General features: G+C 40.8%; 1 protein-coding gene and 1 pseudogene across 2 annotated transcripts in view; one reads left to right on the plus strand and one right to left on the minus strand.

Moving 5' to 3' along the window:
• Window positions 1–14,610, plus strand: part of ATF7 (activating transcription factor 7) — a 102,045-nt gene that overhangs the window by 73,988 nt on the left and 13,447 nt on the right. For both annotated transcript variants that reach the window (XM_045829112.1, XM_045829113.1), the window contains exons 5-9: window positions 4,131–4,268; window positions 7,063–7,220; window positions 11,013–11,112; window positions 11,644–11,757; window positions 12,372–12,524. In XM_045829112.1, the coding sequence (XP_045685068.1) occupies window positions 4,131–4,268; window positions 7,063–7,220; window positions 11,013–11,112; window positions 11,644–11,757; window positions 12,372–12,524 (663 nt within the window). The remainder of the gene's footprint in view (window positions 1–4,130; window positions 4,269–7,062; window positions 7,221–11,012; window positions 11,113–11,643; window positions 11,758–12,371; window positions 12,525–14,610) is intronic.
• On the minus strand, window positions 7,330–9,499 carry LOC123812515 (annotated as a pseudogene).

Raw genomic sequence — 14,610 nt, forward strand, 5'->3', positions numbered from 1 at the left:
CAGCTCTACTTAATACATAAAAACAAACACAGGGAGGCTGCCAAAATGAAGAGATAGAGAAATGGCCCGAATGAAAGAACAGATCAAAACTCGAAAAAAAAACTAAACAAAATGGAGATAAGCAACCTATCAGATGCAGAGTTCAAAACACTGGTTATAATGTTGCTGAAGGAACTTCTTGAGGATCTCAGTAGCATAAAAAAAGATCCAGTTAGAAACAACTGATCACCCTGGCTGATGTGGCTCAAGGGACTGAGTGCCAGCCTGTGGACCAAGAGGTTGCCAGTTCAATTCCCATTCAGGGCACATGCCTGGGTTGCAGGCCAGGTCCTCATTTGGGGGTGTGCAGGATGCAGCCAGTCAATCAATGTTTCTGTCACACATTGATATTTTTCTCCCTCTCTCCCTCCTTTCCCCTCTCTCTAAAAATAAATAAGTAAAATAATTTTTAAAAAAGAAATGATGGATATACTAATTGAAAGAAAGAACGATATACAGGGAAACAACAGTAGAATGAATAAAGCTGAGAATCAAATCAATGATTTGGAACATAACAAAGCAAAAAACAAGCAATCAGAACAAGGAGAAAAAATAATAAAAACAAAAACAAAAACCGAGGATAATATAAGCAGCCTCTGGGATAACTTAAAGCTTTCCAACATTTGCATCATAGGGGTACCAGAAGGAGAAGAGAAAGAGCAAGAAATTGGAAATGTATTGAAAAAATAATGAAAGAAAATTTCCCCATTTTGGTGAAGGAAATAGACATGCAAGTCCAGGAAGCACAGAGTCCCAAATAAGGTGGATATAAAGAGGCCCACTCCAGGACACATCACAATTAAAATGCCAAAGGTTAAAGATAAAGATAGAATCTTACAAGCAGCAAGAGAAAAGCAGTTACCTACAGGGGATTGTCCCATAAGACTGTCAGCTGATTTCTCAAAAGAAACTTTGTAGGCTAGAAGGGACTGTCAAGAAATATTCAAAGTCATGAAAAGCAGAGACATACAGCCAAGATTGCTTTACCCAGCAGATATTTAGAATCGAAGGGCAGATAAAGAACTTCCCAGAGAAGAAAAAAGGAGTTCATCATCACCAAACCATATGAAGTGCTAAAGGGACTTATTTAAGAAAAGAAGATCAAAATTATGAACAATAAAATGGCAATACATATATGCCCGTCAACCATTGAATCTAAAAAACTGAGCAAACAAGAACAATAGACATGGAATCATGAATACAGAGAGCATTTTGATGGTTGCCAGACTGGAGGGGGTTTTAGGGGAGTGGGTAAAGAGGTGAGGGGATGAAGAAGTACAAATAGGTAGTCACAGAATACCCATTGAAATGTGAAGTACAGTATAGGAAATGGATTAGCCAAAGAACTTATACACATGGCCCATGGACATGAACAATGGTGGGGGAATTGCCTGAGGGAGTGGGTTGTGCTGGGTGAAAGGGGACAAAGGGAGGGAAATTGGGACAACCATGATAGCACAATAAATAAAATATAATAAAATATTTTTAAAGAAAGAAAGACTTTTTATATGACCCAAAGGTGGAAGTATGGCCAGCAGGTGGAAGCTCTCATAAAATGTATTCAATTATATGTAGGCCACTTAGTATAGATATTGTAGAGAGGATTAAAGTGAGAAATGCTTTCACCTCCTAAGGTGCTGTGATTCCAATTTTAGCCTTTATATTCCAAATCGCTAGAGAATAGTTTAGATTGAAGGGCAGAGGAAATAGTTCAAGAAGCAGAGTCAAAGAAAAATAGTTCTTATGGTATAAGGGATGGGGGGTGCAAAAGAAACTGGAGAGGTCAAAGTTTATTCTACTCTAGAATTAGAATTCTAGGTTATTAGTCACTATTTAAAATCAGGTGTGTGTTCCATAATAATTCATACAGATTCCAATATATCATCTCAGAACATACATATATTAGCCACATGTATCTTTCATAATGCATGATGCAGTAAGGCATGGAATCCCATCAGAATATAGAAAAGCCAGGATATGAGATAAAATGTTCAGGAAAACTATTTCCTTCTAAGAGGGAGTTGGGTGTGATTTTTCCATTCAGCTTAAATTGTAAGAGTGAAAGATAAAGTGTCCTTATTACTAGAAGTCATTCCTAATTCCATAGCTTTATATGAACTGCTTTTCATGCTATCTCCTTCAAACTAAAATAAAGCAGGGCAGATCAATGGTATGTACTCGTAGTTCTACTTTCAAATGGCAGAACTAGCCCTGGATGGTAATGGCTCAGTGGATTGAGTGCTGGCCTTTGAATCAAGTGGTCGCAGGTCAATTCCCAGTCAGGGCGCATGCCTGGGTTGCCAGCCAGTTGGGGGCTTGCTAGAAGCCCAGTTAGGGACTTGTGAGAAGCAACCCATCGATGCATCTATCACACCTCGATGTTTCTCTCCCTCTCTTTCTCCCTCCCTTCCCCCTCTCTAAAAATAAATATATATTTTTTAAAAGGCAGAACTAACCATGGTCTTCTCCTCACACTTTTCCTTTGGAGACCCAGGTCTCTCGTTTTTCAGTTGCTTCAACTGATATAATTTTATTTTACAGCTTCTTTACCCTATTCACTCTGTCATTTCTCCCTCCCCCAAAACAAAGAAAGTAGTCAAATTGTTTCCACCAAGATGTGAGAGATTTTAAACCAAACTCATTATAGGCAAATTCAAGAAATTAGGCTCCCTTGAAAAGGTTCAGGTTTTTTCCATTGCCATTTTAGCTCAGTTGACACTTCTGAGACGCCATTCATAGTTAGTCAAGCCTTTACTCATTGGGTATCTCTCATTGTTTCTCCCTGCCTATACAGGTGTAGTCTTCACCTCACCTTGATGAGAAGAACAGACTCAATGTAAGATGGTCTTCAGGAGTGTTGTATGAGCCCAAAACTCTCCTGAACCATAGCTTTCCTAGAAGATACCCCAAGGAGATCTTAAATTTGTGATTGAGAGTCCTCTTTCTGACTTCAGAGATCCCAGAATTATTAGCTCAATTGGGCTTGACATCTTAACCAATGTAGAAAAATGAGGGCAGAAGTGAAACCGTATTTGTTGTTGCTCACCTCCATCTGTTTGGAGAAAAAGAACCATTACCACCTTTTTTAATGTAGTAGACACCAGATTTTCATCAGTTTGCTCACTGTCAGGAAGGTTTTAAAGGATTAAGGTAGCAAGGGAAGAGTTAGAAACAAACTCCTCTTTCACCAAGAATTCTAGGATATGGGAAGAATAGAACAAAGGACCCACTTTGTCATGAAACTGAACTGCAGTGCCAGCAGTTTGTGCTCCTGTCATGGTGCGGTGTCACGGTATCATTGTATTGTTTATTGTTCCCTTCAAAGCTGTGTATGCCTCCACGGTTCTGTGAGGTGATCACACTGCTGCTAGACAAGTACTCTCTTTTTCTGGTTTTCTCCAGTCCTACATCCAGGACCAAGTTCTAATTTCTTTCACTGATCAGGTGATCCTTCCTTTTGTTACCGTGAAGCCCTATCTTCCTAACTTTTAACCTCTAGGACCAGATTTTGGGGTGAAATCACCATCAAGCCGGGGGAGTTCCCTAGAAAAGGTCTTATCTTGTTTGTAGTACTTTAATAGGTCAATTTGTCTTTATTTGCTTTTGATAATTGGGTAATCTAGTCATTCTGGTTGGCAGAAAAAGTGTTCATAGCTCTCCAATGGCCAGTAGTGCTGGTTGGGGAAAGGCAGGTAGTGGATTCAGGAATCATTTTACTTTCCTGAAAAATAATATCATAATACTTGGATGGATTTAAATGACATCCTTTTTTTTTCTTTCAGGGTCTTTATAACCATTATAAATATATTTTCCCTTTCAGAATCTTTCTAAGTATTCACCCATGGTGAAGCAGGTGTTATCTCCATTTTATAGTTAAGGAAACAGAAGCCCTGAGAAGTTAAAAAATAATTTGGCTAGAGTTATACATAAAACCTAGGCTTCACATTTCTTTGATTCGCAGTTTGGTGCTTTGACCAAGGACTGAATTTCTTGGAAGTGTATTCCCTCCCTCGCCTGTTAACTGGGAAGATACAGATTCAGCCTGAAAGGAATCCTGGGGTTAAACTATGTTCATTTCTCTGTTTTGACAGGTTGTGGCTGGCCCCCTTGACATGTCTCTGCCTTCCACACCAGACATTAAAATCAAAGAAGAGGAGCCAGTAGAGGTAGACTCATCCCCACCTGACAGCCCTGCCTCCAGCCCCTGTTCTCCACCACTCAAGGACAAGGTAAAATTCTCTACCAAGAGTCATCCCAAATGTTAATTAATAGATTACATTTTAATTCATTAGTTTTGTAAGTAGTATATGATCCAAGAGGATCGAGTATATTCAAATAAATGTTAATTGTTTAGATTTATATAAATTATACTTATTCTACTTCTCAGCCTATGTGGAAATGAAATTAGTACATATGTCCACCCAAAGAAGTATATGAAAATGTTTATAATGGTTATATTTTAAATTTTTGTTTATTTTTAGCGAGGGGGAATGGAGGGAGAAACATTGATGTGCGAGAGAAGCATTGATCAGTTAACCTCTCACATACCCCCAACTGGGGACCTGGCCCACAACCCAGGCATGTGCCTTGACTGGGAATCAAACCCGTGACTTTTAGCTTTGTGGGACAATGCCCAATCCACTGAGCCACACCAGTCAGGGCAACAGTTGTATTGATAATCCTCAAAAAACTAGAAGTAGTCCATGAACAAGAAAATGAATAAATAAAGAGTAGTATATTTATAAAATGTGATGCTACATGGCATTAAAAAAGAATGAACTGGCCCTGGCTGGTGTGGCTTAGTGAATTGAGTGCCATCCTGCAAACCAAAGGGTCACCAGTTCTATTCCCAGTCAGGGCACATGCCTGGGGTGCGGGCCAGGGGTCCTCAGTAAGGGGCATGTGAGAAGCAACCACACACTGGTGTTTCTCCTCCTCTCTTTCTCTCTCCCTTCCCCTCTGTCTAAAAATGAATAAATAAAATCTTAAAAAAAGATGAAGAAGAAGAAGAAGAAGAAGAAGAAGAAAGAATGAACTGCCCTGGCCAGAGTGACTCGTTTGGAGTGTTGTCCTATAATCAAAAGGTTGCAGTTAGATTCCCATTTAGGGCACATACCTAGGCTGCAGTTCTATCCCCAGTCTGGGCGTATACACCCCTGTCCCAGAGCCAACGTGGGGCCACCAATCAGTGCTTCTTTCTAGCATCAATGTTCCTTTCCCTCCCTTCCTCTCTCCCTTCCTCTTCTTCCTAAACAAGCAATGAAAAAATGTCTTTGTGTGAGGATTTTTTTTTTAAAGAGTGAACTAATGATATAAGAGCAATATGGATGAATCTCACAAATGTTATATTGAACAACAAAAAATTCAGACACAGAAGTACATACTATATGATTTTATTTACATCAGGTTCAAGAAGAGGCAAAATTATTTGATGGTGATAAAACTCAGAATAACGTTTAACTTCTTGTGAGGAAAGGTATGGATTGGGAAGGGATGCAGGAGAACCTTCTGGGGTGCTGGAAATGGGCTCTGTCTTGATTATGCATATGTAAAGTCATTCAGTGGTACCTTTTAGATTAATACGCTTTACTGTGTGTATGTTGTATTTCAATTAATGAGTGAAAAAGAAAATCACATTGTTTATAAAATGGACAGTAGACAATTTAGCCCTGGCCAAATGGCTCAGTTGGTTGGAGCGATCGGTGTCCTGTGCACCAAAAGGTTGCAGGTTAGATCCCTGGTCAGGGCACATACCTAGGTTGTGGGTTTGATCCCTGGTCCAGGTGCATATGGGAAGCAACAGACTGATGCTTCTTTCTTGATGCTTCTCTTCTCTCTCCCTCTCCCCCCGCCACTGCCCCCCCTTCCCCTCCCCCTTCCTCTCTAAAATCTGTAAACATATCTTTGGGTTAGGATGTTTTTTAATCTAGAAAAAAAGTTTTCCCATAGGGAAGTCTTCTAGTGACTTAAAGGGAATATCTACTAAGATTCTGAATAGTTTTTAAAGGAACCTTTTTATGAATTTATTGAAATACAGCACATGTGCAGAAAAGTGCATAAACTGTAAGTATACAGCTCACTGAATTTTTACAAAGTTTACAGCCTTTGTAACCAGCCCCCAGATATTATCAGAACCTCAGAAGCCCCCTCATGCTTCCATCCAGTCTCAGTTCTACCAGTAGTTATTAATTTTAATATCCACTTTGATTAGAGCATCTATATCTCATTTTACTTTCCTTCAAATTTGTATTGATAATTTTCCCAAACTACTCCTTCCATAAACACTGCAACCTTCCCCTCTCTTACTCCTTTTCATCAGCAGCCAGTTCCTAGAGACTGTCTGAAGATGTTTTCATGGCCAGTGTGGCCATTGACAACTTAAGATCCTAACACGTTAACAGTGGGAAGCTGACCTGCAAACCAAAGGGTCACCAGTTCTATTCCCAGTCAGGACACATACCTGGATTGCAGGCCAGGTCCTCAGCAGGGAGTGCGTGAGAGGTAACCACACATTGATGTTTCTCTCCCTCTCTTTCTTCTCCCCACTCCCCTCTCTCTAAAAATAAATAAATAAAATCTTTTTAAAATACAAAAAAACTTCCATAGCCCTTTTTTAAAGAAGATATTGGGTTGCCTTATCACCAATCTTATACCTGCCTTTTTCCAATAGAGATCACAGGACACTCAGATATCAATTTTAAAATAACAGTATCTAGATTATGAAAAATTATAACAATTTTTAGAATTTATGTGATACTACAATGCTTCTACAAAGATTTTAAGTGATTTTTCAACTGTCATCTCATTCATATAGCCATCATCCCTGATAAAAGGGAGATAGCGTAAAGGTCTTAACTCAGCATTTTTCCTGAATGGGTGAGTGAGGTATGGTCATGAACATGGAGCAAAAAGAGTTGCTCTAATGCTCTTTCCAATAAATTCGTATTAGATTTTATTAGCTACTTATTTCCCTGCAAGCAGCCCCTTAAAGTATTTTGTGATCTGTTGGTCTCTTTTCCCCAGGAGGTTACCCCAAAGCCTGTTGTGATCTCTACCCCAACGCCTACCATTGTACGCCCTGGCTCCCTGCCTCTCCACCTGGGCTATGATCCACTTCACCCAACCCTTCCCTCCCCAACCTCTGTCATCACACAGGCTCCACCGTCCAACAGGCAGCTGGGGTAAGTAAAGAGCAGACAGAAATAATGAAGTCTGAATCTTTTTTCTTTTGTTTTGTTTTTTTTCCATTTCAAGTTTTTAATGAAAGCTGTATATAGGATTACATTATTCCTACATCTTCTCAATTGTTTCTTCCTTGCATTTGCCCTTTTCCTTTCCTACTTGGTGAGATTTGGCTTTACATTCAAGGATTTTTTTGTGGTCTTTGTCTAGCTTTAGTCTAGTGATGACCACCTGCTGGGGTGAATGCTCACATGAACGTTTGTACCATTAGCTTTCTCCTGTTGCACTCATTCAGTGTAGGGGACATATTTCTTCCTGTAAACCTGGACTATGCCAGTTTGCTGCCTTTTGTAGTGTCCTCTCACAACCTGAACTTCATCATCCTTTTGGATGGGCATGGATCAAACATTGTACTTCTGTCTCAGTTCTTCGGAAAGAGGAGAAAACATAATCTCCCTGCGAATGTGAGAAGGTGCATTGAAATGCCTTTTACAGTTCTTGCTCCGGTCAGAAGTTAGAAAAATTTCATTTTGACTCCTGGTGCCTCTGCAATGGCCACAAAAGGGAAGAGCTGAATCTTTTTCTACTTTGTGAAATTATTTGCTAAAACAGGCACTGTTTTTGAATACTCAAGGAAAATTAGTCACTGATATTGTCCCTCAAAATAAAAAAATTTCCCCCTGTAAACAGATTCCTTTACCTTTCAAGTAGACCAGCAAATATTTATTTGAGGGTAATGCTTTATTAATTTGGTTGTTTAATACTTCTTTGATCCAAAAGAAAAATCCTTAAAACTTTAGGAAGTTCAGCCTAATGGTGGAGGCCACAGAGGAACCTATATTTAGTTCTCTTGGCTTCTAGAAGTTTATTAGAGCACTACTGAATGAGGGGCTGAAACCCATTAAGTCATCTTTTTTGAGTGTTTCTCTCAGTTTCAGTTAGGATTCTTGATCTTTGATACCCCTAATTTTGTTTGTTTCTCTGTTTGTCTTCACTCCTGGCACAACCTGTACAGATTTCACAATGGTATCTATTGAGTTAAGAGATTATTGTCAAGATTTAGCCTTTTGGAGCTTATTGTTCTGTGGACCCACTAAGGAAAATACAAAGAGACATCTTTTTGGACAAGGCAGAGCAAAATGTAGAAAGGAATAAGAGAAATTATTCATATTTGGCTATCATGTGACATAATTCAGCTTTGCAAAATGCCAACTTTGGTCCAAGTCCCCCTCACCTAAGGCAAGACAGAATTTATACATGGCTGTGATGGGATGTTTATTTAATTGTTCAAAACTCTTCATAGGATCAGCCAGCACCCTGGCTGGTGTGACTCAGTGGAATGAATGCCAGTCTGTAAACCAAAAGGTCACTGGTTCAATTCCCAGTCAAGGCACATGCCTGGGTTGCAGGCCAGGTCCCCATTTGGGGTCATGTGAGACAACTGGTGTCTCTTGCACATCACTGTCTCTTCTTTTTTTCTTCCTCGTTCCCTACTCTCTGAAAATAAATAAACAAAATCTTAAAAATAGGATTAGCTTCCCATCCATTGAGTTCATTGGTGTTTGCTTAGTTTGCAAGGTATAAAAAGAACTTGTAGCAGGACTTCCAGCCAAGATGGAGGCATTGGTAGACACACTGTGCCTCCTCGCACAACCAAAAGAAGGACAACAACAATTTAAAAACAAAAACAACCAGAACTGACAGAAAATCAAACTGTATGGAAGTCTGACAACCAAGGAGTTAAAGAAGAAACATCCATCCAGAGTAGTAGGAGGGGTGGAGATGGGCAGCCAGAAGGAGAGGACTCACGGCAAAGTGGTGGTGGAGAACCGGGATGGGCAAGGCAGCGGCTGGTGGACCCAGTGAGGCGGCAGATTGTAGAACGGGACACAAGAAGGCTGCAGCTGGCTGGCAAGGCAGCAGTGGGTGGACCTGGCGAGGCAGTGGATTGCGAACCAGGGTGGTCCCACATTCATAAACCAGTGGAAACACCTGGGGAGTGAGACCCTGAAACCCAGGGTCCCAGTCAAGGAAATAAAGCCTCAAACCACTGATTGAAAACACCTGTGGGGGTTGAGGCGGCAGCATGAGAAACTCCCAGCCTCAAAGGAGAGTTTGTTGGAGAGACCCACTGGGTCCTAGAATGTACACAAGCCAACCAACCTGGGAATCAGCACCTGAAGGGCCCACTTTGCTTGTGGGTAGTGGGGGAAGTGACTGAAATCTGGCAGAGAGTGGAGCAAGTGGCACTGTTCCCTCTCGGACCCCTTACCCACATAAAGTGTCACAACCCAGCGATGTTGGTTGCCCTGCTCTGGTGAACAACTAAGGCTCCGCCCCTTATACGTACCAGGAGTGCCAAGACAAAAAAAATATGGCCCAAGTGAAAGAACAGATCAAAGCTCCAGAAAAAATACAACTAAGCGATGAAGAGATAGCCAACCTATCAGATGCACAGTTCAAAACACTGGTAATCAGGATGCTCACAGGATTGGTTGAATTTGGTGCAAATTAGATGAAAAAATGAAGGCAATGCTAAATGAAATAAAAGAAAATGTACAGGGAACCAATAGTGATGGGAAGGAAACCGGGAATCTAATCAATGATGTAGACGAGAAGGAAGAGAGAAACATTCAACTACAAAAAAAAAAAAAAAAAGAAATAAGAATTTTAAAAAATGAGAGGCTCAGGAACCTCCAGGACATTTTTAAATGCTCCAACATCCAAATTATAGGGGTGCCAAAAGGAGAAGAGGAAGAGCAACAAATTTAAAGCTTATTTGAACAAATAATGAAGGAGAACTTCCCCAATCTGTGGGAGGAAATAGACTTCCAGGAAGTCCAGGAAGCTCAGAGAGTCCCAAAGAAGTAGAACCCAAGGAGGAACACACCAAGGCCCATCATAATTACATTACCCAAGATTAAAAATAAGGAGAGAATCTTATTAGAAGCAGCAAGAGAAAAGGAGACAGTTACCTGCAAAGGAGTTCCCATAAGACTGTCAGCCGACTTCCCAAGAGACCTTACAGGCAAGAACGGGCTGGTAAGAAGTGTTCCAAGTCATGAAAGGCAAGGACCTACATCCAAGATTGCTCTATCCGGCAAAGCTTTCGTTTAAAATGGAAGGGCAGATACAGTGCTTCTCAGATAAGGTCAAGTTAAATAAGTTCATCATAAAGCCTTTATTATATGAAGTGTTAAAGGGATTTATCTAAGAAAAAGAAGATAAAAAAATATGAACAGTAAAATGACAGCAAATTCAGTTATTAACAACCACACCTAAAACAAAAACAAACAAAGCAAACAACTAGAACAGGAACAGAACCACAGAAATGGAGGTCACATGGAGGGTTATCAACAGGGGAGTGTGAGGGGGGGGGGGAAGGTACAGAGAATAAGTAGCATAAATAATAGGTAGAAAATAGACAGGGAGAGGGCAAGAATAGTATGAGAAATGCAGACGCTGAAGAACTTATAAGTATGACACATGGACATGAACTAAAGGGGGGAAGTGGGTGGCAGGGGGTGTGCAGTGTGGAGGGGAATAAAGGAGGGGGAAATGGGACAACTGTAATAGCATAATCAATAAAATATATTTTAAAAAATAAAAAGAAATAAAAAGAACTTGCAACATTCCCTGCTTTTTCCACCTCATGAGGGCATCAAGATTTTATAATGCCGCCCTTTAGCTTCCCTGACTAAAAAAGACTAGAAAATCTGCAGAATTATAGGAGAAGGATCCAAAGGCAAAGGAGTCTGTGTTATGAGCATTTCACTGCATGTGTCCTCTAGGTCTCCCACTGGCTCCCTTCCTCTCGTCATGCATCTTGCTAATGGACAGACCATGCCTGTGCTGCCAGGGCCTCCGGTACAGATGCCTTCTGTTATATCGGTAAGCTCTTTAATAGGGACAACCAGCCCTATCAACACACAATCCCTCCCTTCCACCTGAATGTTCTTAAATGCACACAAGCCCCAGGGAAACGTGGGTTCTGGTCTGTATTAGTTGAGCATGGCAGCCTGCCCAAACACTTCACTAACCTCTGCCAATCCAGCGCTATGGAACACTAGACAAAGACTCATCTGGACAATTGGCTCCTGGTCTAGGAATTGATCTTGCCAGCCTGCTGATTGGTTGATTTCACTTGGCACTTAGTACCTCCCAAATTGCCCACCACTGTCTTCAGTGTACAGCCCCAGCCTTTTCCATGGAAATTGTCGTAGCCCTGAAGGATTAGATTCCTTACACTATTGTGCTCCATGGAAGAGAGCATTTCCCAGGATCCCTGTATACCCTATATAGGCAGGTCGCACAGAACAAACCCTAATGTGCCAATCTCAAAATCATAGCATTTTGAGGAAACTTTTGCCCCAACAATACTATTATGTTCTCTTCTGGTTTTTCTTCCTTCTCTTGATCCAGCTGGCCAGGCCTGTGTCTATGGTGCCCAACATTCCTGGTATCCCTGGCCCACCAGTTAACAGCAGTGGTTCCATTTCTCCCTCTGGCCACCCTATGCCATCAGAAGCCAAGATGGTAAGTACATTCCAGCCTGGGGCAACATTGGCTCTTTCTGAAAGAAGTGATACCAGCCTAGGTTTTTCAAGTATAGCAAGTGAGGGAACCTTCTGGGAATTGGCAAAGCTAAAGACACCCTGTTGTGACATCTAAAGAAAAAAAGACCCTGATTTAGGATTCCCATCTCTTCTCTTCCACCTTTGGAGCCTGGTACATAGACCATGGCAGTGAAGAGGCAGCACAGATTGTTTGGAATGAACACTTGCTGTTTCAGTTCCAGGGTGACAGATGGAGGGTGGATGAGTGGGCAGGAGAGCTGGCCAAGAGGTGAATAGCTGCGTAACCAGTACCTGGCCGAATTCCAGGAGAGAGCTTTCATCTGGACTCTATTGCTTCAACAACCCCCACCCTCCAACTGTGCCCAGGATGATAGCCAGAGAATAGAGTAGGCATTTTAGGGCTCCAGGTGCACATTCTCTCTCCCTGTCATTTTTTTTTTAATTCCTCTGTTAAAGGAAAATTGGGGTGGAAATTTTAGCTATCTATAAGTTCAGTAATGATATCTAAGCCACTCTTTCCCACCCTTGATAAAATCTCACCCTTAGGCTTTTTTTCCGTATCTTTCCCCACAGAGACTAAAAGCCACTCTAACCCACCAAGTCTCCTCAATCAATGGTGGTTGTGGAATGGTGGTGGGTACTGCCAGCACCATGGTGACCGCCCGTCCTGAGCAGAGCCAGATCCTCATCCAGCACCCTGATGCCCCATCCCCTGCCCAGCCACAGGTCAGTTGGGCCCTTGAGTGAGAGAACCAGCTATCTCAACATTGCTTTTTATGTCCTGTGTTTTTTAAGGAGCAGACAAATTAGAGAAGATTGGTTTTCAGCTTTCTGGGCATCTTCCTGTGCTGTTGTACTTGTTGACAATTTGACAGTAGCAAAATGTGCCATTCTTTATCCACCCTTGTGTCATACTTACATGTAAACAGACTAGATGTGCAGAACTGTCACAGAAGAGGTCTTAACTTTTATTTTTTGTTTTTATCTATATGTGAACGATGTATCTGTGGAACCCTCTAAAATGTGACAGATCCTCACTTCAGACCACTTTGTGCACCATACAAAGGAGGTTCTTCTAGTCTCTTTCCTATCTATTAAGTCTTTAAAAAAAAACTTTATTACATTTTAGAGAAAAAAGTCAAATAGTAATACATAATATGTGATATCACAGTATTAAGATGGCTTAGTAAACAAATACAAACTTGTACCTTTTCCTTACCAATTTAATCTCTTAAGACAGAGAAGTTCCATTTAGATGCCCAGTTATTTTCTCAAGGAGGCCTCAGTTTTAGTAAATTTCTTTGGAAACTGAATAGGCCTAAGTTTTATATTATCTGTACTGGACAACAACCTGCGATTGGTTTCTAGAGTTGCATTCTTTGCCCAGCCCTTTTCCTGATGTCACCACCTGCTTCATCAGTTACCATCACATGTCCTGACATTTAATGACCACATGCTATCTTAAAGCATGGCCAACAACAAAACCTTCATTTGAGTTTTCTTGTTGGAATCTAAGCCTGCCCACCCTCCTGTATCCCCTTGCAATGTCAGTCCCTGGAGATGGTACAGCAATAGCCCCTTGCCTGAGTTGTGCTGCTTTGCCTCTTGAGGAAATGACATGATTTCTTTTTTAGTCACCACTGATTCCTTTCCTTCTCATTCTTCCCTTTCTCTCAGCATATTCTTTCACTCCCATTCCCTGCATGAGTTACTGAGTTGCCTGTGAGAGAATTGGAACCTATTGTTTCCTTTTCTGCATCCTTGGTAAAATACCAGTCTTTACATGTGGTCCAGGGAGCTCAGGACAAAGAGGAAATTTTAACTCTCAAGAGAATTAGTGTAAACTTCCCTTGGTATAGTGAGAATCAATTAACCAAGGCTTCTAGCTCATTAAATTGAGTTTGAAATTTCCTCCCCATTTTTTTGGGGGGGGAGAGAGATTAGTCTGAATAAATAAAATTATCTCGTGATTATTTTAATGAAGAACATGATTCAGTAGGGCCTGAAAGTGGAGTGTAAGTTTTCCCACCCCCCCAACTCCCCACTCCCCAGCTGGTGTGACTCAGTGGATTGAGTGCCTGCCTGAGAACAAAAGGGTCGCCAGTTCAATTCCTGGTCAGGGCATGTGCCTGGGTTGCAGGCCAGGTCTCCAGTGGAGGGGCGCATGAGAGGCAACCACACACTGATGTTTCCCTCTCTTTCCCCATCCCTTCCCCTCTCTAAAAATAAATAAATGAAACTTTTAAAACAAATAAGTAACATTTTTTAAAAGATTGTATTTTTTTATAAGCTTATGCTTATTCTCATGCAACTGGTGTGAGTTCTGGCATTTGGAAACTACTAATATAGATACTCCCTAATAGCAACAGATCTGGAACAAATTTTATTTTTGGCATTGTTTTACATTATATAGTTTCTTTTATACAGATGGTTTACCTTTCTACATTTTAATTTTTGCCACTATTATAAAATTAATCTATCTTTTCTGAACACGTATCAGTTAACAGAAAGGGAAGGTGATCCAAAAGTGCTTTGGTGTCAAGGAACATTATCAGCCTGAAGTTTGAAGACAGAAGACAATCCCATATCACCAATTTGTAAAGGGATTTAAAATGCTTTTCTGTTTAAAAAAGAACAAGACAGGCGGAGGGTTGATGAGGATGATTAATAACTGATTATAAATAAAAAGAATAGGCTAGTCCCTAGCTCATAATAGCCTAATACTCACTAGTAGTAAAATTTTTCTTCTTTTCTGAAATTTACTGTAGCATTCAGTTGTTTGTATATATTGCTTGTCCAAATCAGTGATATG

The sequence above is a fragment of the Phyllostomus hastatus genome, unplaced genomic scaffold (assembly GCF_019186645.2).
Source record: "Phyllostomus hastatus isolate PE091 unplaced genomic scaffold, TTU_PhHast_1.1 phas_scaffold_93, whole genome shotgun sequence".
NCBI classification, from domain to species: Eukaryota; Metazoa; Chordata; class Mammalia; order Chiroptera; family Phyllostomidae; genus Phyllostomus; species Phyllostomus hastatus.